This window comes from Microchirus variegatus (assembly GCF_963457635.1).
Source record: "Microchirus variegatus genome assembly, chromosome: 7".
Taxonomy (NCBI): Eukaryota; Metazoa; Chordata; class Actinopteri; order Pleuronectiformes; family Soleidae; genus Microchirus; species Microchirus variegatus.
In genome coordinates, this window is record NC_139808.1 from 12,326,386 (window position 1) to 12,349,476 (window position 23,091).

Here is a 23,091-nt window from a genome sequence, read left to right on the forward strand (position 1 = left end):
CACATTATAATTTAAGAGTTTGAGTTCATTAGCCATAATAGTAGATTATTGCCTGATAAGACAGCCATATGGGGGCAGGAAAACAAAAGCTAAGGAAGGCAGTGGGAGCAACTGATGGACAGGAGAGGGAAGAGATAATAATAGAGCTTTTTGTTATTCCATTATGTTATGATGCCATTTTTTGACAATGTAACCCTTGATATCAGTTAGAACACATTAAGTTTAGTTTTTTGTTGCACGCAGACGACATGTGCACATTATAGATGCAAATGATTTGGAATAAGTGAAAGATAGATGATGTGAAAGAATGGAATAGATGAAATAAACTATGTGAAGAGATATTAAATGATAAAAGAAAGGGAAAATAATACAATTATGCAAAAGATCATAAAGGAGACGATGAACATGATGGGGCCGTGGTGGCTGTTGTGGAGACAAAGAGACAAACTGCTAAGTGACAGAATGAAAATTGTGTGTGTGTGTGTAAGAGAAAGAGAGGGAGAGGGAGAGAGAGAGATAATGAAGTGTAGAGAACTGCAGCATGCAGCGCGCTGAGTCTTCTTTGAAACTGGAAGCACCGGCTGAGACTTTTCAAGGCTGGATGTGGTGAAATGGGGTGGGTGGGCGGGTTGAGGGTACAGAGAGAGAGAGAGAGCAAGGGGGATAGAGCAAGAGAGGAGGGAGAGAGTAGGTGTGCCATGTTTCCCTTCCTCCTTCTACTCCTTCTTCCTCGCAGTTCCATGTTTGCTTCATTCTTCGGGGTTTTCCCTAAGGTGAAGAAGAAAAAAGAGGAGAATAGGACAAGGAGGGAATAACAAGAAAAAAATAAGATACAGTCGATAATGGCTGAGCTGTTTCTGTGACAGAGACGAGAAATTGTACAGTTGTGAAAGTTATCACGATTCACAAAAGACTACACAAAAGGGTGTGAGGCAAAACAAAAAAAAAGACACGAAAAGGAGAAAAGAAGAAAAGAAGCGTGATTCGGCGAAAGAAAAGAGATTCCGGGAACGTGCACGGCATCTGCGGCTGACAGGTGAATCTCGGTTTGCCAACATGGACAAAGTGGAGCAAATAAGGAAGATGATGAGGAAGATGTCACCGAAGAAGAAGAGGAGAGAAGGAGGGGGAGGAAGAGGAGGAGGACCTGGAGAGCTTAAGAGCCCGGACCCCCTTTATGACAAACTCTGCCGCTTCAGCCTCTGCATCAGTGGTAAGAGGTCACACCCTTTTGTGTGTGTGTGGTGTGTGTGTGTGTGTGTGTGTGTGTGTGTGTACAGTTTCCACTTGGGCTGCTGTCTCGATGTGACTTTCCAATGTTGCAAAATTGAGGTTCGGGTAATCATAGACTTTAAATTGACTGTATTTTTAATTGTCTGTTAATGGCCCTAAGGCTAGTGACCTGTAAAGGGTTACCTTGACTTTCTCTTAATGTCAGCTGGGATTGGTGTGATATACAGTTTGTGTATGAATGTTATTGTGTCTCAAACAATTTTGAGATTAGAGTGCAAACATGCACGTCCATGCACGTGCTGTACTGACCAGAAATGTAAAATGCTGATGACACAGTAAATAGAGTAAATGGTTTGTATGTAGTGCTTTTTTCTAGTCTTGAAGACGACTCAAAGCTGCTCTACAGTTATGCCATTCACCCAGTATCGATGCCAGAATTTAGATACCTCATGTTCTTCAAAGACTTTGGAAAGCATTTCACTGAGATTTTCCGAGGATTTATTTTTTAAGTTTCTTTGATCATACTAAACTAGTAGAGAGAGAGATGAGTCTGAGTGTTGTTTTTTTCGAACCCCCATTTATATTTTATCAAACAATACTTCTATAATCACAGGCAGACTTCAAACTTCAGCAAACAACCACCAGAGAAACAATCGTTATACTGCGGGGCAGTGAACGGTACCTTTGAAAAACGAGAGGGGAACGTGAGTGTATCAAGGCAAACGACGGCCAAATCGCCGCTCTGTTTCAGCACAACAGATGTTTCTTTTCTCGCATAACTTTTGCCATTCGTTGGCTGCTTTTATCTCCTGTGTCGGGCAGCGACAGAAGGTCATAAATGTTAAGCGTGCCTTGAATGAGTGCTGTGGGTTGGACCAATGGATTATTTCACTGGTGCATTATTGTATTGGTATTTACCTCTTGCTCGCATGCTGGATAATAGTCATGCAGATCATCTATACCTCTGATTTATTAGAGGTAGTTTCACCTGTGGTCAACAGTAAGAAGTGACTCAGTTTTGATGGCCATGATATTTCTCTTTGCCTCTCAGCTTTTGCGTTTGCTTTCAGACCACGTTTGTTCTCCATTCCTCATTCCACTGGGGCAAATTTTAGTCCACAAATGTCTGCAGCTGTTTATCGTCATGAATAGATAAAATCTTTCTGTCACTTTGACAGCACAACAGTAACCTGAGATTTGGATTAGTTGAAGGTAGGGGAGCATGAAAACACGAGTCAAATAATAATAATAATATAATAATGAAACACCTGAAAACCTGCCTTTTTCCAATTTTCTCTCTGATAAGAGGTATCACATCCAGTAGTCCTTAAAAGCATGTTTAAAAAAAAAATGTAAGTCTCTCTCTCAAAGCCACACACAGCACTTGTCAACCTATCTTTTTAAGTGCAGGCAGGTTTGATTGTCTTCCTCTTGCCCAATAATTGTAGCAACTGACAGATGGCGATGGGCACAGTTCTCAGTTGAGACATGCAGCTATTTGCCTGTTGTCTCAGAACAATGTGTCTGTGCATGTGTGGGTGCTGAATATGTATCAGGTATTTTTATTTATTTTTTTAAAACGAGGGAAATGCAGGCAATTATGGGATGCTGGAAAATAATAACCTTGCCTTGAGGGCAGGTTGGACACATCACATCTGTCTCACATCTGTCAGATTTCCTCCTCCAAGATGGCTGTGTGCCACAGGTGAAAAGCAGCAAAAGTGCCAGCTGTTATATTTTTTCAAAATCAGAATGTGCACAGGAGCTGTGCACTGTAGCAGAAAATTCAAATTTGCCGACGGCAAATTGCTCGAAGGCCAAGGTGAGGGACAGATATAGAAAGTGTCTTGGATTAAAATAGCAGCCAATATGCTGACATGTGTATTGTATATGTTAAAAGGAACATGCTCATGTGCAGAGACATGATATAAACTGGCACTTGACAGTTTATGCAAAGAGGTGTTTTGGTAAAACGAGAGGAGACAATGTGGATGCAGTTTTTTGGGAAGGTGTTTTAAGGTGGGAAATTAAAATGTGAAAATGTATTGCGTGGATTTAAATATAGTACCATGATGCATTTACGTTTCTTTGACCTCAAGTTATAATTAAATGCAAGTTAATTCATTGAAAGAGTTTTTGATGGCACTGCCAATAATAAAAAAAAGTCTCCCCAATGATATTTTTCCATACAACACATATTTTCACATGCAAGGAAGAGAAGGGGATGTGTAAAGATGTCGTCAAGCAGAAAACATAGTTTTATAGCAAATCCTGGAGGAAATGTTGGACCCTTAGGGCGTTTTCTATCCACGTGGGGACCAAAAGCTGGTCCCCATGAGTTTTAGGCTTAAGATGTGCATTGTGTTTAGGTTAAGGTTAGGATTTGGCATTAACTGGTTATGGTTAAGGCTCACACTTTGTTCAAGCTGTTGTGTGTTGGACCTTTTCAGACTGCAGAAACTGGCAGATGATGCAAACTCGATGGGCAATCGGGTTGAAAGAAAAAAACAGCCACATCCTAATCCACGACTCAAAGCTTCACTTTACCTGGAGCTAAAAAACTCATATTTGGTTGTTTTTCCACTGCTAGCACCACCAACCACCAGTCAAATCAATCTGAGTGTTTTGTTGGGTTGTTGTTGAGTTATGCCATATTGTATTACATCATTGTATACTCGACACTGTCTTCCTCCTGTATTTTTTCCCTGCCAATTGAGTGTCTGTCTGAAAGTCTACCAGCCTGACTTGCTGATGTGCTTGTGTCACAGATTTCTAATCCAGTGAGAAAGCATCTAGTTAGTTCTCTATTTTAAAGTAGATGTGCCTATTTTAAAGTTGATGTGCTATTGAATGGCTGTGACATTCTAATTGAAGTGTCCAGTTTGCCATTAGCGTCTGATGCGCAGCATCTGCAACTCAGTCCAGTTACTACAGATGTGAATACAAACTTTGTGATTTAACCGCGTAGGGAGCGTTTAACTAAAATTAGGAATTATCTAAGTGGGCTTTATCTCTGACTCATTCTCTTACCTTACCATTCACCTCTCAGTGTGTTCAGAGTCGGACCAACAAGGATAGTAAAGGTCTCACAGAATCACAGTCACTGTCGTCTCAATAGACTTCTCTGACTCTTTGAGGGAGCAGACATCTCTTTATCAAGTCCATCTGACTCACCTGGCTCTGATAACGAATTTGGCAATTTCCTTCCCATTTGTAATGTCTGGGTCAAGAGGCAGACGTGTTTGATAACCCATCCACACAACACGATTTGACCAATACCTAGAACTATCATTACTGGAAAAATAGAGCCTCTGTAGCTCTGTAGCCTGTAATTCAACCAGGGTGTTTTATTAAAATTGTCTGATAGTTGAAAAGCACCATTTTCTCATAAACATGTAATTTGTTGTGCACAGTTTGGTTGACTGAAGATTCCCTAAATAGAGTTTGATTTGGCAATTTCCTTCTCCTTCGAAAAAAAATCCGACTGCAGGAGAGGTTGATTCATTTCACCTTCTGCACTGGAGCTGATGACGTTGAGCCATTAATAGGAGTGACTGAGTTGTGAAGTGCTGCTTTAGATGAGATCTGGGGGAAAAAATGAGAAACTTTGCAGTGGTTTGGCTGGATTTGGCTCAGTGTGGTCTCACTCTTTTGTCACGTAACTGTTACAGTTTGATAGTTTTAATCCAATCCAATATTTAATCTCTGCATATTTACTCTCTGCAGGGTAATCTCTGTTTGATTGCTCCATCTTTTTAATTGAGAGTGATGCAGACCAAAATAGACTGTTTAGCACTTGTTGCCTTGTTGACCTCTTAATCGTCTGCTGGATAGTTGCAGTATATGTTGTAAATGCAAAACAGACCCTGGTCAAGCTGGTGCATGCATATCTGCATTTATTTATTAAACAAATGTAAATTCATTTAAGAAATTGTCAAAATTGTTCTTGAAAACTAACAGATCCCAGGATGGTGTCAGGGAGAAGGTGAAGGAGAGAAACTCGCTGCATGTGTTGCAAAATATGTTAATACAAGTTTCACAGATTTAGGTTTTCATTCCATAGAAAAAAGAGGAGGGTTGGATTTTGGGTGGAAATTGCCCTGTGGCAATTCCTCTCATGTAATCTACTGTTGTTGCCCACAGGGAGCGCATTTCACACAACACCAATGTCTCTATTTGGTTCTATTTCACTGGATGCTGAACATGATTTGTTTGCTAATATAACTTTTGCAGAAACCACTGAAATCTTCCTATAAAATGTGATTCAAATTATCCAATTACGTATAGCATCAGTGTCTGTCAGTTTAAAGGTGCATTGTGTAATAAATCTAAAGCAACTGGCCATAACATATATGTCACAGAGACTCAGGAATAATGTTCATATAACATACTGAACTCACCAACAACAGTACAGCCAAAATATTTGCATTAAAAAAAATTTTTTTGCAGATTGCAAATCATGTTTATGTTTTGAAATCATGTTTTTGCATGAAGCGCCACCTACCGCCGTCTACCAATCATTGCAGTCAGTAGAGTCTCAGCTGCCGAGCAACCACGGGTTGCCAGTTGTGTCAGAAAACGAAACCTAAAAGACCACTGTAATTTGAATTGGAATGTAGTAACCATTTTTGGCCACATTCTTACATATGGTGCATTTAAGTTGCAAATATTCCACTACTGGTTGTGTTGTACAGTGGGTTTAATTCACAAGTTTGAGTTGAGTTGTATCTGTGCCACTTTACATTTAGTGTTACTTCCTTTGTGTGTTTTTATACAAACCTGTTCAGATATAGGACACAACACCTTTTTGAACCAAAGACAGATGAGTCCCACAGACCAGCTTAGTGAGCACAGGTCTCTGCTTTGAGGTAAATAGCCTCAGATGCAGGAGGGAAATAGAAACTGCTCCAATGCTGTTGTGCAAAGGGCTTTGTTTGAAAAAAGCAGCTACCGTTTTCCTTTCATGGCATCACGGGCCACTGGATTATGGCGTTTTGTTGCATTGTGGGATTGATTGTAGCAGTGGATGCTGTTGCATACTGTTACATCAGATGTTGAAAAAGGAGAAAATTGTTCAGAGAAAGGGTTGAAGTAGGATCGGGTGGGGGCAGAGGGAACAAAATAGAAGGATTCACAATGTGAAGAAACATTGGCATGAATAAAGAATGGGAAGGTAGAGGAAGGCGACTTTTGTAGGTAAAAGTTTTAGCAACATCAATTGGTGAAGTTGCATGTTGCTGATCACCCTTCCCTTTCAAGTATATAAGAGAGGAACACGTAGAGTAGGTAGGTAGGATGACAGATGTGAAAATGACAGATGGGTGAGGTAAAGAAGTAACTAGTGAAAAGATGTGATTGAAATAGAAAGATGAAGATTATCTATTTGTCTGCCGGTCCTTTGTGCTGTGTAAATATTTCTGTACGACTGTAAATGTGTTTGTCCTCTGTTTCTGCTGTGGTTTGTTGTTCATGTTTGAGTTTCTGCTTTGAGGTGTTTTTTTCACTGTTGTTGTGTTCAAAGTAACGGCTGTCAGTTGGCCTCCGCTGTGTGGGTATTCTTTTTTTTTTTTTACTGTAACCATTTTTATTTAAAATTCCTGTCTGTAAAATGGAGATGTAATGACCAAATCTTTTCATGTATCCTTATTTATTTCAGCAAATTTATTCATAGGCAGTTTCATTGTTTTCATCTTTTTTGGTATTGCAGAAATAATAATAGAATAAATATCTAACTAAAAATAGACTAAAATACTACAGTGATTCTGTGATTCTACTGATTCTGAATAACAATTATATATATATATATATATATATATATATACATACATACATATACATATATATACACACACATATATATATATACATGGTATATCTGTGTTTAACAGGTTTGGAACGCAGTTACATGACTCCACTCTCTATACGTTCAGAAAATCTGTCTACATTTTCAAAACTAGTGGCAGTTATTTAATGTTTTGTAGTAGAGCTTAAAAGAATGTTCAGGTTTATCAGAGTGTCATTCTTGATGTGACCACTGGAGTGTGTGAGTGTGACAGAGAGAATAATTCACATATAGCACTACAACTCCATCTCCATCTCCTTACCTTCTCCAATCTAGAAATTAAGACTGATCCCACATGTACACACAAACACACATATGCCCTACACTACATTCACTTTATACACACACACACATGCCCTTCCTTCACTTCCTGTTTCATCTCTTCTTGTCCATTACCTCCCATTTCCATACTATAATAAACCATGGCTAAGAGAGGTTCTCTTAATGGTTCACTTAAAACCCTTTTAACCCTGACTTCACTCCACAGTGACTTCCTGTGAATAGAGGAGTCTTTATACTGAAATTCGAAGCATTTAATTTGTGTCCATTAATTTGTCTCCATCAGTTGGATCTCGTTGATAGTGCTGTGTCCCCATTATTCACAGTTGTACTTTTTTATTTATTTATTTATTTATTTATTTGTTTTAATACACAAACATTTTTCTTTGAAGCACAGTACAAATAATAACAATCATTTCAGAGCATGCTGCGGTCATATTTAATGTTCAGTATGGTGTCATATTCCCTTATAATGATTTTACACTATTGCATGGAAATGTACTCACACTGTTCAAAATTCAAACGTATTATAGGAGCTAAAAGGGACAGTGCATATATTTTCATCCATACCAGAGATTACATATCATCAGACCATAGAAGAAATATAGAAAGGTGTGTAATGCCATTGATGGCAGTGCAAGAATCATGCCCCACAGCTTTATTCTAGAAGCCAGTAACAATGACCTGACTTACAATAATTGTATTAACCTTGAAAAATGAGTTGTTTGAACTGCAGCAATATTGATATGCATTGATTGATGGAGCGAAAGTATGATCCATCCCGCTAGGTGGTGCTTGGAATTTGCTCAGAATCAAAATGATCAGGAAGTGGAATTAAGTAACGGTTGAATCACTGATATTGTGAAGAAAAGTCTGCAAATATATTTTGTGGGACAGGGCTAATTAAAATCTGATTAATGTGAAGATATTGTTTTGTTATGCCTTGGTATGAATGTGTATGAAAAAAACAACTTACATTTCTGGATTAATGCCACAAGAAGCATCCAATCCGCTGTCAGTGCAACCTTGATATCCGACTGATGCAAAACCATGGGATGAGTTTGGGCTAAATCTGTCATTGCTTCTCCCCATTGGTTGCTGATTTCTTTTATTTTTTTTTATTTTCACTTCCAAATATCCAGTACTAATGTGATGCTGTTTTATAGTCGAGATCTGACGATGTGGCCTAGATTCAAGACGTGCACACAAACACAAACTGAGAGCGAGAGAGGGAGAGAGAGAGAGAGAGAGGAGGAGAGCGAACACAGACAATGTAGACCACATTGCTATGTGACACAGGGATGTGCTCTCAGAGCAGAATATTCACTAAGATGCACACACACATACACGATATAGTGCGTAGGAGGAGGGCTCACCCTGGTGTATACGCATGTGTATCGGAGCACTAAGCTTCTTGCTTTAAAATTAGCACTGATTTCCATTCCTGTAAGACTGGAGTGGAAAAATAATCGAATGGAAAAGGAGATTAGACGTAGGCTATAACGTGTATGCAATAGCAGGAATAGTAGATTATTAGGTGCATATTGATCTGAGACGGGAAACATACAGTATGTTTCCGAACATAGCTACAATGTTGTATTTGTGTAATCAAAGTAAAAGTCACAAAAATCTCATAATTGGTCATCTAATGCTTACACAGACATTGTGGTTTGCACATTTGTGCGTGGCACTGAATACCTAAGTATGAATTGTATCAGTGGTCAGATGCATCGTTCTTCTTTGCTCCCTTTCTTCCCTCCCTCAAACAGCTTCGGTTTTACAAGGCATCACAACAGATTATTATGTAGAACCTAATTACTCTGCGATGACCCATAAAATAAACATTGCATTTAAACTGCCGATCCAGCATTTGTACATAGTACTTTTATCACCCATTTGTACCCACAATATTTCAAGAATCCTGACTTGCTGTGGTCCATGTAGCACCTATTCATATCAAATAGAAGAGGCACCAAAATCCTATAAAAAAGGGTTGTGTTTGGAGAAAAACAGTAAAGCAATAGCCTTGGTTAGAAGTCAGTTTTTTTTATGAATTTTAATATTCCTATAGAATATATATATGTGATCAGGTAGGGGTAGGACCCAATTGGAGTACACTGAAATACATAATTAGTTGGAAGTGTCCTATATATTTAAAGGCAAGAGGATAAGCCACACGAAGGCAGGTAATGGCAAAGCCCACTTCTCTAAACAGGTTCAGAGTCTCTTGGGGTCTCAAGGAGGGTTAGAGGGGCCAGGCCGAAGGGGAAAACCCAGCGAGCAGTTGAGTACAGGGAGGCGAGTATGCCAGTACACACACACACAGTATCAGAGTCAAGAAACAGGCAGGTAAAAAAAACAAAAAAAAAACACAGTGAGCAGCCCCGGGAACAAGCAGACAAGAAACAGGTAGGGGTTGTGTCTGTATGTTTGCCTATAATTCTCTGAAGATGTGATTTACAACTTAATGTCTATTTTGGATCTTTGAAAAGCCAGTTTTAAACAGGATCATTCCCTTTGTGTGTTTATACATACATGCATACATTTATGTATGCGTTTACATTTTACGCATACATTTATACACAAACATTTATATGTGTATGTGTATGACAAGGCCTATGCACATTACATTATGTGTTCGTGTGTGCCCTGGAGTAAGAGCGAGTGGGAATCATGAATATTGATGAGGTTGTTTGCTGATGATGGATTGGAAATGTCAAAGAAAGAAAGTTGTACTATATGTATCCCTCAGGGTCCTGCAGGATGCCCCTGTCTCCTCACATCTTTGGATCTGCTGTGTTTGCTTCTCTCTGCTATGTTTACTTTAATTGCCTGCTGTCTGGTCAGACAAAGAGTAACACGTTAAAGCCAAAGGTGAAGGGGCTGTGAAGGCTTGGGTCTATCATGTGTTTCTGCAGCTCTTCTTATCATTTGTTGAAATCCCGATAGCCAACAATAAATAGTGTTGTCCGCTGATGTCTCTACTCCTCACAGTATTTTAATAATGACACATCTTTTCATTCAGACCACATGAGCCTTACCTGTCTGGTCACCAACTGACCCACCTGCACACACACTGTCTGTGTGCCTGTGCTTTTGCACTGTGAGTCTTCACAACAAAGCAGATAGGCATATATTATTGATACAGAGACATTTGCCAGAAGTTATTGAGTGACAGAAATATGACAGAGAAGGTGCAGGCAAAATTTTCAACTCCATACAGACAGATTCCAGTGGCTCAATGGCAGCTACCTATTCCAGACTTAAAGCCCCCTATAAAGCTTCTACTCCTACCAACAATAGTGCTTTATCAATAGAAAAAAAACTTCACCCAACAAGGCTCTGAGGAGAAATTCTGGGTTTGGTTTGGAACCATTAGTCACCTGGAGAGGGGAAAATAATTAGTCATTTACAATTTTGGCAAACAAATCAATGAATAGCCTGATGATATTGTCATTGTTCATCTATTAATATGATGATATGCAAATTTAAGTGATTGTTTTTGTTGTAATCCAGCCTCTGTTTACTCTTTGTTAACATAAATCATGCAACCTTTTTTAACCGCCGGAGTTTGTCTGTCTGTCTGTCTTTTGGTTAGCAATATAACTCGAAAAGTCACGGACAGATTTGGATGAAATTTTCAGGAACAGTGATTAGTGAATTTTGGGCGTGATCCATAGACGTTATCACTGGTTTCAACACTTGCTTTCTGACCCAGGCGCACCGGCAAGGTGTATTTTGTAGGCACTGAGCTGCCTCGGTGGAGGTCTGCACTCTCCGAGTGCTTTTCTAGTGTGTATGTTGCGTCCATCTGAAAAACAGTTGTGTCAAGCAGTACTATAATGCTGACACGGTTCGTTCTGGTACAGTATAGTGCGGTCATGAATGGTAAAGACCTGGCCAGGCTTGCGTTTCGACTTACCGTACCTTTACGACGAACAGTACCTTTACTCGGTAGTCTTACCGTACTATTTCACTCTGGTACCCCAAGGGAAGGGTGCCAAAAAATGGAACGGTGGGAGCTGGTTACCAAATTCTTTTGTGTTTTCAGTCATACAACCTCTTTGCAGCCGCCTCACTTTGTGCTCGTGCGACGATGCTGTTGTCTCTGCCTGTGTTGGCGTAAAATGAATCACTTTCTGTGTGCGACGCATCTTGTGACACAAGATCTAAACACCGCTGTTCTGATCAACACAGAGTGACTCATGTGGAGCTGAAAGGGTTTTTACAGCATTGCGTGAACTCGTTTGACAATGGTTTAAATGTAACTGACATTTCGTCTGTATTCAAAAGTTACATCCTGCAATTTTAAAGCTGAGGGAAATGTCTAGTTTCCTTCCATGGGCATTCACCTCCTTCCTCCTTATGTCATGAACACAGTTAGTGCACATTACACTGCCTAACCATGTCTTTGTAGATTTCTGATTTGGTTAAGTGTAGAATACTTAAAGAAATATCCTGGAATTAATATTTTAAATTGAGGCCTTTGTCACTAATCAAACATCAGTGAAAGCTGTCGGAATATAGAGATATTTAACACATTTTATTTGCATATTTCACCTCTCAGCAGCTTTATAGATCCAGTGTCTATAGGAATTAGTCACCTTGAATCGTGGAATTGCCAACTGCAGCAAATTCCACTCACCCCTCACTTTCCCAAGCATGTCAAGGATCTATGGTGGCCTTGGCTTATAGCAGAAAGGATGTCGTCCTGAAAAAATGTGGCAAGTCTTCCATCAGCTTATGAACTTCCCGTAATTGCAAATGTTTTAATGTTAGATGTGTTTTAAGGTGCAGGCAACGTGTTTACGAGGATGCATTATAAGCTTCTGCTTTAAAATAAGCAGTAAGCTCTGGCTGCAGTTTTTTTGGAAATTTAGAAAGATGGCAGAGCAGTGTGTTGGCTTCCTTAAAGCAAAGTCATTGCATGAGGTAGTATGTATGATTCTAAGACTATGAAAACCATTATGTCATAGTAGTAGTATAGTGATAATATACACATACACGTTTATGGGTAGTCTGTTTAACTTCTGCTAATAAATCGTCTTTAATGTTACAAACTGGACCTTTGAATGGGGATTGTTCAAAAGCTAATAAACTTAATTGCTGTTCCAAATTGTAAAATCACACAAAAGATTTGATTATCCATATGGTTTTAAACAATGAAAAACAAACGTCTAAAATGAATCCCCAAACTCTCTCTCTCTACATATATATTTATTTATGTGGTGATAAATGCAGTTTTATGAACAAACATCTCATTTTGAAGTCTGCATATGCTGGAGTAGTGGAATAAAGTTTTATCCCCTGCAAATAACATTTCTGAATTTACAAAACAGACTAGAAAATTGACACAGTGTACCTAAAATAGTGTGCTGCTATGTGTGGGTGTCGCTCCATTCAGTGTACACACTCTGCTGACTCTTTCGGTCTTGTTTTCCAAACTCTGCTGCATCCTCACGGGAACGCCAACACTCTGAGCCATGCAGTTCATGTGGCTGCTGATTTTATTTTATTACTTTTTTTATTATGTATTAATTTTTGGAAACCATAGTCTTTTTTTGCTTTTCCTTTTTTTACAATGCATGTCACATTAATTGTGACATGCATTGTAAAAAAATGAATTAATTGTCACACATTCTTTCTTCCTCCCTCCTCCTTTTCTTCTCCACCTCTCATGTGCCCTTTTTCGTTCTATTTTCTGCGAGCTGCAATCTATCCCCCCTCTGAAAACACCACTCTTTCCCCGTCTTTTGTTCCCATTTGTTTCATTTCTTCTCAACTTCCAGCCTCCGCTCAATCACAATCCTCATTCCCTCAATCTCTTTTTCTTTCTCCCTTTTTTTAAAAAATGTATTGTCCAATTTTGCTGTTTTCTTATCCACCTACCCGCTCCTTCCTCTGTTCGCTGCTACAGCTCCAACATGCCTCCCCCTCTCTGTCTCTTTCACCTCCTCATCTTTCTATTAGTCTTTTCTGCTGCTGAGCCCATGACACATGCTGCTTTGATCACTCTATCATTTTTTGTCATAGCTAAACCCTTAACTCCAAACCTCTCATGACACAGATACTAAGAAATTGGAGCTTGACAGAAGATGAGAGGTTGACTTGTGGGGGGGGGGGAAGAGCAAGTAAGGAGATTATTTTTGGGGATGATAAAGAATGAGACGGCAACAAAGGGAGAGAGAAAGAGAAAGGGCAGCATGAGTCAGTAAAAGATAGAGACCAGAGAGGGGAGGAAGAGAAGTCGTGTATTTACTGTTACGGAGTTTAAAAACAAACAAACATCACTGTAGTAAAAAATGTTTTTTTTTTATTCCTGTAGCTGGAAAATGGAAGAAGACAGGAAGTCAACTGTAAAAATACCTGATGTTAATTTTACTGACACCTTTAAAACTTCTGTCGTCATTTTCACCAAATATTATGTTGGCCGCAGAATTCATGTACTTGAAGTGTATGTTGTGATTATTGTCAGCATCAATGTAGCAAGTGTAACATATATGAAATCATGAATCTCCCCATGTATAGCCATGCAAGTAGTTCTGTACACAAGGGATGTACACATATAGGGAATATGGTTGTAATGTAATTTACAACCATATTCCCTATGTTCCCAGTACTAATATGTTCTGATTTTAACACCAGTCCATTATAAATCACTTGGTTTTCATCACCGTATCTGTAAAATTACAGAGGGAAATCATCTTTGGGTTGCAGAAAAGTAAAAACACAACAAGCAATGAATGATGTATAAAATGACAGGAGAGAGAGCAAAAGAGAGAGAGAGGGAGAAATAGAGGAAGGGAAAGAAAAGGAAGTAACACCACGAGAGAAAACAGGAATTACAGATAACAAATATATGAGCTAGGAAGAAGAGAGGATGAAGAGAGAGACGGAGAGTGAAGGGAGGAAGGAAGGAGCTTAATTTTATACTACTTCCCACACACAAAGAGAGAGAGGGAGAGAGTGAACAACAAGAGTGAGAGACGGAGGTGAAAGATAGAAGGGGGGGCTGTGTGATCACTTTCCCCTGGAAGAAAAAAAGGACTGGCTTGCTCTCCCTCGTCTCTCTCTCCCTCTCTCTCTCTCTCTCTCTCTCTCTCTCCGTTTCTCTCTCTCTTTCTCTCTCCATCCTTTCCACGCCTTACTATGTCAGACTGAGGAGGAAGAAGAGGAAGGAGAGAGAGAGGATGTTCTCGGTTTCGCTTAAGTGCCGCTTAGGGGTCATCAAACACCGAAACAAGGGTACTGTGTGCTGCGGCGTCAGCAGTGTGATTCTGTGTGTGTTTTGTTGATGTTTGTTTGGTCCTTCTTAGATGTGTTTGATGTTAAATACATGTGGATGCTAATGTGTTTGCATATTTTGTATCTGTATCTCAGTGTGTGTGTGTGTGTGTTTGTAGGTTGTGCATCTCCTGTTTGCACGTTTGTTTTTATGTCCGTTCTTTGCATATATCACAGGAAAGCACAGTATCTACTTTCTTCTCTCGCTCTTCCTTCTGCTCTTCCACTTTTTTGCAACTTGCACTTAATTTCTGTGAGCAAAAAAAAACAGACTGAATGTCCTGAAGAAACTGCTCACATTCTGACTGTGGTTTGCATTGAAACAAGTGAAATAAGATCATCTTCTCCCGAGTTAATGTAATTTCCGTGATGACGGTAAACACTGCGCCTCTGCTGCTGTGTGGCGAAATATGAGACACTTTAAGTTTTTTTCTCCTGTGGAGTGAAGCTAATCAGTTTCAAATCAACAAGTTTTTTGTTTTTTTTTCTATTTCTGGAGGACATGATTGTTTTCTGTGAATGTGATCTTCGGCATCTCATTGGTGGAGATGTTCTAGTCAGGGAATTGAGTTTGGGTGACTTATAATGGCAGAGTTGTTGAAGTGAAGCAGAAAAACACTTAAACAAACACTGACTGGCTGCGGGGCCTTTTACTGTACATGCAACAACTTTTGCACCTCTAAAATTCATTATTTTTGGTGGAATGCTATAGCGTGATAAAAGTGAGATAAATATATGAGAACCATCACAACTAATGTTGATGCAGATGGCTGGACACACTAAAAATAATGACCCTGGAACATTATTATTTACTAGGATGTTACTCAGATGGTGCTGAGGATGTAACAGCAAAGCTGCTGTCATTTGTGAGCTTGTCTCCATTTAAGACACGCACAATGATGAAAAATTAAACCCTGTTCCCCAAAGGTGAATTATATGTTAGAGTTTATTTAATGCAAATGTGCACAATTACTTTGTCTAATTTTGAAGCCCAGGGCTTTTCAACTCCTTTTTTTGTTTGGTTGTTGTTTGTTTGTTTGTTTTGGCTTTTTGATTAATTCATAATGTGTTTTTTATGTTTTGTGTTTCAAATGGTTATAAAGGTTTCTGAAAAATGTTAGGTGCCAGGATTTCTTGCACTCTAATAGAAAATATTACATCTTGAGTAAGATTGAATAAGATTTTTTGAGCCGAATCTTGAATACTGAAGAATAGTGTCCTGCATGTGCTGTGTGTGTGTGTGTGGGTGGATGTGCGGGTGTTGAGCAGTAACTGGCTGAATCAGTGCCAGTTCATGAAATTTTATGACTTGTTATATGAAACTAATGACTCTTGTTTTACTTTTACACATTCTCTTATTTTGTGAAACCGTAGAGTGGGAGAATGTTTTTGTGTTTTTTTTCTTTTATTTTATCGAAAATTGCTAAACTAATTGCTAAACTAAAAGTTAATTTGTGTGATAGGATCTTCAAGCAGCAGCCAGCGATCAGTGTTTAAGTGTGTGTCAACACTTAAAAAATGAATAAATGAATATGTGAAGTTGGCAACAAACAAACAAAAAACTATTACATAAACATTATCTCACATGAAAAATGCATGAAGTGCAACTTTACTGCAGAAATAAACAACACTTAGAGCTTGTATTTCTTTAGTATTTGTTGTTTCAATCTTTTCTTAAGAACAGCAAACGTGCACAGCGTCTCTTGTCGGGATTCTTTCATCTTGTTTCAAAAGAAGTAGTGACTCACTCTGGTGAGGTTCTCTCCCTGCTCACACTCTTTGAGGCATTTGTAGCCTTTGCTTATTTCTCTCTTATGTAAATGCTGTGTTTCCTTTTATTGTTTCAGCGCAACAACAGGATCAGTTGTTGCTTTTGATGGATATGATTTGATTCTATTAGATCATATTAGTCCAGTCCTCTCTAATTGCTCAGTATTTAATTATGTACCACACTTTAATTCTGAGTTGTCTATAGTACTCAGCCTTTAAATACAGGCCTTACAATCCCAAATAGACAAGAGGAAAAACTTAATGTCTTACCTAATGTGTGGTTTTTGCTTGCACCCGGCTGTTATGCATAACAAATAGGAGAAAGTTTGTATTTTTGTATTATAATTATTATTATTTTCTGATGAAAATGGAACCATAGCTAGCTTGGCTCAGTGATGTCAAGTGAAAAGTCACAGTGACAGGTGATAAATGTCATTCATTTGCAATTAGCTTTTCAGTTTGGAAGCAGCATAAGAAAGACAACGTGTTGCCCTTTCATAATTAGTACATGTTGCTGCTGCTAAATGCTTAATGGCATCACCTGCTCTCTTCAGACAAATGTGGCCTCTGTTCATTTCTGACTGACGTGGCCAGGGCAAGTTCTTCTGAGGGACACTCAGTGTTTTTACATAATAACCCTAATGCAGCTTGGATAGACTTACGAGTCAAAACGTTCGTCTATGGGTCCCAGGTGAAGTCTTGAGTCTATGTGGGAAAAATCCTACCCTGTAGGTATGAATCAAACCTGAACTGTATCTGTAAATAAGATGTCCTGCACTGTAAACACAACCACCAAACCTTACACTGGAAATTATGCTTTTCTTTGCATTCACATATCTCAGTCCGCAGATTCTCTGTGTGAATGAACTCACTGTTTGTGCTGTAGCATATTTGTGTGCTTGTGTTCTACCTGCGTCTGATTTCTCGAAGGAGGTGAGGCGTCTGTAAATAGGTTAGCTGGGTGTTTATGTTGTAGATGCAACATCCTTTGCAACTGTGCATAATGTACATGTGTGTGTGTTGTGTACAAGCATGTGAGATGCAAGCTCCATAAACTCTGACCTCGTCAGGAACACTAGAGACCAAAACCTCGTCTTAATGAGGCAGAATCTTATTCTTTTAGGAACTGGTTAAGTTTTGGACTGAAATTTAAATTGTGGTGTGTTTAAGGTTAGGTTTAGGCATTAAGTGGTTATGGTTAAGGGGGATAAGGGTTTTGTCAGTCTGTTGAAATGAATGGTAGTCTATGTCGAGTTCTTAAAGGCTTTATTCACACAGCTGTGTGAACTTGCTGTGTGATTAAACCCTGTCAACAGCCAGAGAAGATTATGTGTGTGTGTGTGTGTGTGTGTGTGTGTGTGTGTGTGTGTGTGTGTGTGTGTGTGTGTGTGTGTGTGTGTGTGTGTGTGTGTGTGTGTGTGTGTGTGTGTGTGTGTGTGTGTGTGTGTAGTTTTTTAGGACTGAGTAACCATGGACATGGGTGGGAGCTGCATGCATAAACATCATTGCGGTTTCACTTTTTGTTGTTGGCCTTTCTAGCTGATGTTTCACTGAAAAGCCTCACACCAGCTGCCCTGCTGTTCCCTGTCAACCCAGGTTGTCACCGTTTGAAAAGAGTAAAGTCCTATTTTCTCCTCCCCATTATCTTACAGTCCCACATTTAGGCTTTCTTTGTGTAAGCTTATTTCAGAGGTTGAAAAGAGTGGCAGAATTCTTCACCTTGGCTTTACATAGTTTGTTCTAAATGCATTGTTCGCAACTCACAGGGAGAGGAGACAACTGCTGAAATCGAGGAAAGTGTTCTGGATGAAATCCATATTTAAAATAAGGCTGAAGCGGCTTGAATGGGAATTGTCTATATGCAGGATTTCTACACACAGGCATGAAGTGTGCAAGAGGTGTTGCTGAATGCGTTAGATAAGAGTTTCCCTCAGTGCTGCTATAAACTTTTGAGTATCTACAGTTAAATAAGTGTGGTGCGTATGCTTTTTTTCTTTTCTTGAATCTAACAAGTAATTTAATATAATTGTGACAGTGGCTGTAAACTTTGAAGAATAAATGGTGCATATATATATAATTTGAAACACATAATTACTCCACAAATAATAATTAATGTACTGCAAAGTATTATTTCAATAAGGACATTTCTGATACATTTCACAACCTGCTTTTGACAACTTCAGTGTGGACATTAAGTGCAGCTAATGTTCACATTGACCGATAGGATAAGCTGTGCACATTGCTATGAGCTAACTCGGCTATCTTCGTTAGATGAGGAAAAGCTTGACAAGGCTAACAATTAGAAAATATCACTAGATACAGGACATACTGTATAAACACGATATAAAAAAAGCTGACCTCGTTTGACTCCGTGATGAATCAGCCTTTTTATGTGGGGTGGTCAACAGGGGCAGCAGCATCTTACCTGCTGATGAAGAGACTGGCCAGAATAGAGAGGTCAGCTCAGTCCTGGATGGTGTTGGATGTTAGTTAAGCTCTCATGGCTGATAGGAAACCAGTCTCACCTACTGCAGAACACATCACAATTGATTCATCAAGTGTATAAAGGAGACATATCACAGTTTAACAGCTTATAATATAATATAATAGGTTTGTGTGGAGTTTGCATGTCATCCCTGTGTGAGCATGGGTTTTCTCTGGGTTCTCAGGTTTCCTCCCATCGTCCAACAACAGGCAGATGTTGACACTCTAAATTGAACGTAGGTGTGAGTGTGAGAGTGGTTGTTCTTTAATTGTGTGTTTGCCCTGCGATGGACTGGTAACCTGACCAGGGTGTTCTTCCCCTTTCACCCTATGTCAGCTGGGATAGGCTTGAGCGGCCCTGCGACCCTCATGTGGAGGATAAAGCTGTAGACAATGAGTGAATGTGATGAAACAAATATAATACAATACAAACGTATAAGTAATGTGACTTAATAAAAAAAAGCTAATATATCCAAAGCCACACTGCTGCACTAGGATTTACGAGGTATTGCCTGTGCTTTAATCTCCCTTTAGTAAAAGGAAAACAGTTGGATGAACCAGTGACCTGTGTGTTTTTTTGGAATGGCTCCACTTTCTCAGCTGCTCTGTGGAAACTGCTTGATTGTATCCCTTCCTCTGAGCAGAGGCTTCCTGGGTGTGAGCAGGTAAAAACTCCACTGGTGATGACTGAGATCCAATAGACTGAAGCAGCTTGGCCGAAAACTAGATTGTCCTCCACACTTTTCTCCCTGTGGTGCTCTCCATGGTGCTGATCTGTGGTCTTCAGTCACTCCCCATGGTGATGAATGTGTTATATAGAGTATACGCACTTTCTTAACCTTGTCTTTAGGAGTATTAAACCTAAAACTTAAAACTTAGCAGCATGTGCACATGATGCACATTATAAAATATTATATATATATATATACATATTTTTTACAAACTTTGAACAGCTTGTTCTTGGAGGCTTTTAGTTCAGCACATAAGATCAATGCTTCATTAGTATGAGTTGGCATTGAAATGAGTGGTAAGGGATACAAGGTAGAGGTTACCTAACCTTGGGACTGAGACCACAGTTTTCCCAAATATTATATCACTGAATAAATCCATAGGTTTTCTGGTGAAATGGCCTAATGACATTCTTCATTGCCAATTTCATTGACTTACATGCACATTAACTCCTTGTTTGATCAAAATCAGTTATCATAGCTTAATAGCAGTTGCTAAGTAACATCTAATTGTGCTGTAGTTGTAGTTGTGCTGTGACTAAAATAGGACTATACAACATAAAAAATGTCACATGTTAACTTTAGTCTCCTGAGCCTGGCTACAGACTCCAACAAGAATACGATACTCCATTGATCCCTGTAGGGAACTTTTTTTTTAACATACCCAAACACAGTTAGGGCACAAATACTGGAACAAAGCAGCACATTTGCATCAAGCAGTGATTTATAATCCAGCCTCATCTCCCAGATTAAAAAAAAAAGAAAAAAAAAAGTAAGTGTGTATGTAAAAGTAATATGTTTCTACAACCCATGGGAAACATTGCAGTTGTAGGACATTTACATTTAGTTATTTGGAAGATGCTTTTATCCAAAGTGAAGTGGCATACGCTGCAGGCACAGCCATCAGGAGCAATTTGGGATAAAGTGTCTTGCCCAAGGACACATACATGGGATCTAACCCATGACCTTCAGACCACAGTTTAACACCAATTGTCAGAAGACTTGAGAAGAAGTGTTATCACACATTGTATGTGTTTTCATGGAGAGGATGAACACTATGAGGAATAACCATCATCTTTTTGTTCCCAAACATGTCCACAGGTTTCACACAGTGTTGTCACACCATGCATATAGGATTTTGTCATTAACAAATAAATTAGATCCTCACATTCCATTGTCCTAACTATTTCATGAATGCCAAGGCCTCTGGTTGTAAGCGTATTTATAAATAAGTGCCTGTTAATTCAGTCTGTTTTATTTTTGAAAGCAAGCTGCTACAGTTGGATCTGCAATGCCAACAAATCTCAATATATTTAGTAGTGTTTCTGTTTAGACTTTCTGTGTGTGTGTGTGTCTCCGCAGAAGTGGCAACAGATTGGCCTTTCAGTTAAACTGACCCAAACGGCAGCTGACAAAAAAGTCCTCAGGCGAGACACAGAGAGAGAGAGAGAATGCTCTGCCAACTTGATCATACCATAGCATTTTTGTTGTTGTTGTAAATTGAGAACATCAAATAGAGGTAGCATCAAAGGTTGGGGAAAACTGTCCTTGAAGATCTGGTCTCAGTGGAAGTACGTAGGCTGCCCCTGTCTATCCCTGCCTGTATCAGCCAATTTAGCAGTAGGGATGAGAAGAAAACAGCAGGACCAGCTTCAAAGTTCCAAGAACCTGATGAAGAACTAAGCGGGATGCCTCCTTCCCTCAGGGAGAAATCCACAGATGTCTCCACTCTCAGTCACTGCGTCACTCTGCCTCTCGTTCTAAAAGACACAAATACATACTTTATATACAGCGCACTGTACACACCTTGGGGGGAAAGTGCACACAATTTTAGTAAACATAAAGGGACATGCGGTACCCAGTGGATCATATCACATGCCGTGTTCAAAACAACAATCACAGCTTCCTCCCTATAATAAACAGAGACTACTTACAAAGATATGGAGTTGCCACCAGTTACTTATGGAGCTGATAGATAGTGATAGATAAATGTTTCATCAGAGCTAAATATGGAATGATGGACACTGTAGACATGCCTTTGTGACAACTCAAAGAAGAACAAAGCCTGTGTGTGTGTGTGTGTGTGTGTGTGCATGCATGTGTGAAGCCTTTCCTACCCAGATGAATAAACTGACCCGATTGGACTGATTTCAGTCACTCTGTGGTGATTAGTCAACCTTAAGAACAGCTGCGCTGGAATCAATCCATGTGAAATCATTCTCAAAGGGCTTCTTTCTAACTGCGAGGATTAATTACTCAAATGACACTTTTCATGTTTACCAATTATCATTGGTTAGAAGATGATAAGATCATGAAAAAGCTTCCACATTCTGCCTTTTCTTAAATCTCCCTTCACAGTCTCCCTTCCCATGTGATTCTGGACATATGGCATAACCCCCACCTGAACAGGCTGTACAAGGGACGTCCTGATTTGACACCACCTTCTCTCCCCGGAACAAATTAACATGCAGGTTAAATATGGGTAGAGAGAACGAGACGCCATTTGTGATTCGCACTCGGAATGCATAATGTAGCGGCAGTTTGCCTTAGGCTACTCGCACTCTCGTCCAACCTTTTTTAATTTTTTTGCAAAAACGAGGGGAGAAAAAATCTGCTGGACTGTAAATGTTTATTCTGTTGCGTCAAATATAGACTTCCAATTCTCGCCTGCAAAGAAAAATCCACAGTGTAAAGACCACCCTCAATCTCCAAAGATTAAATCCACAGGCATCAAAGGTATGATGCCTTTTTCCAAACTTGTCACTCATTTTAATGAACTCTAAAGATATCGAAGAGGCAGAAACTGGAATCTATAATGATATCTATAATAACAATAGAAGGTGTGTTTACTCACAAGTGAACAAATGCTGATAAAGCACGCCAAGGTTTTTTTTTTTATATATATATCGTAACAGCTTTTGTGTTGTGCTAAATATGGCTCCTGTGCATCATCGAGCCATATTTTGACACACCTAAAACAATTTAGAATAACAGACTGGATAAAAACAGTTTTTACTTTACCGCTGTATTTCTCTTTTCACATGTTGTTAGCCACTATTATTATAGTTTATAATGTGAAAGAATGAAAAAGAAAATATCTGTATTTGCTTTTGGAATGTTATATATCAGGTTTGTTTTTTCTTTCTTCATTACTTGTACCTGAACTTTTTCTCCTTTGTAACTGTTAGCCTCATTGAACCTGAGTCAACACATACAGAGTCAGTACATTGACTGGTTTAGGTATATTCACTTCACCATTATTGAGTCATATGTCTGTTTATGAAGAGCAAGGGAAACCGAGTAAGTTTTCCAATCACAATAAGTCTATAAAGTCAAAAAAGTTCAGCAAGGATGAGCTGTGAATATAAAGTACACAAGTTTCAGGATGCAAAGTTGCTGCCAAGGGTCGCGTGGAAGACTTAAGGCTCTCAAAGTGACAACTTTCGAAAAAGCTGGGGAAGGCACAGATTG

The 23,091-nt window shown here is 39.2% G+C and overlaps 1 protein-coding gene across 1 annotated transcript in view; it reads left to right on the top strand.

The window, feature by feature from the left end:
• Positions 1 to 1,056: 1,056 nt before the first annotated feature.
• Positions 1,057 to 23,091, top strand: part of grip2b (glutamate receptor interacting protein 2b) — a gene marked incomplete at both ends in the record, with an annotated part of 96,759 nt that continues 74,724 nt past the window's right edge. The window contains one exon of the mRNA XM_083892812.1: positions 1,057 to 1,213. Within this exon, the coding sequence (XP_083748938.1) occupies positions 1,057 to 1,213 (157 nt within the window). The remainder of the gene's footprint in view (positions 1,214 to 23,091) is intronic.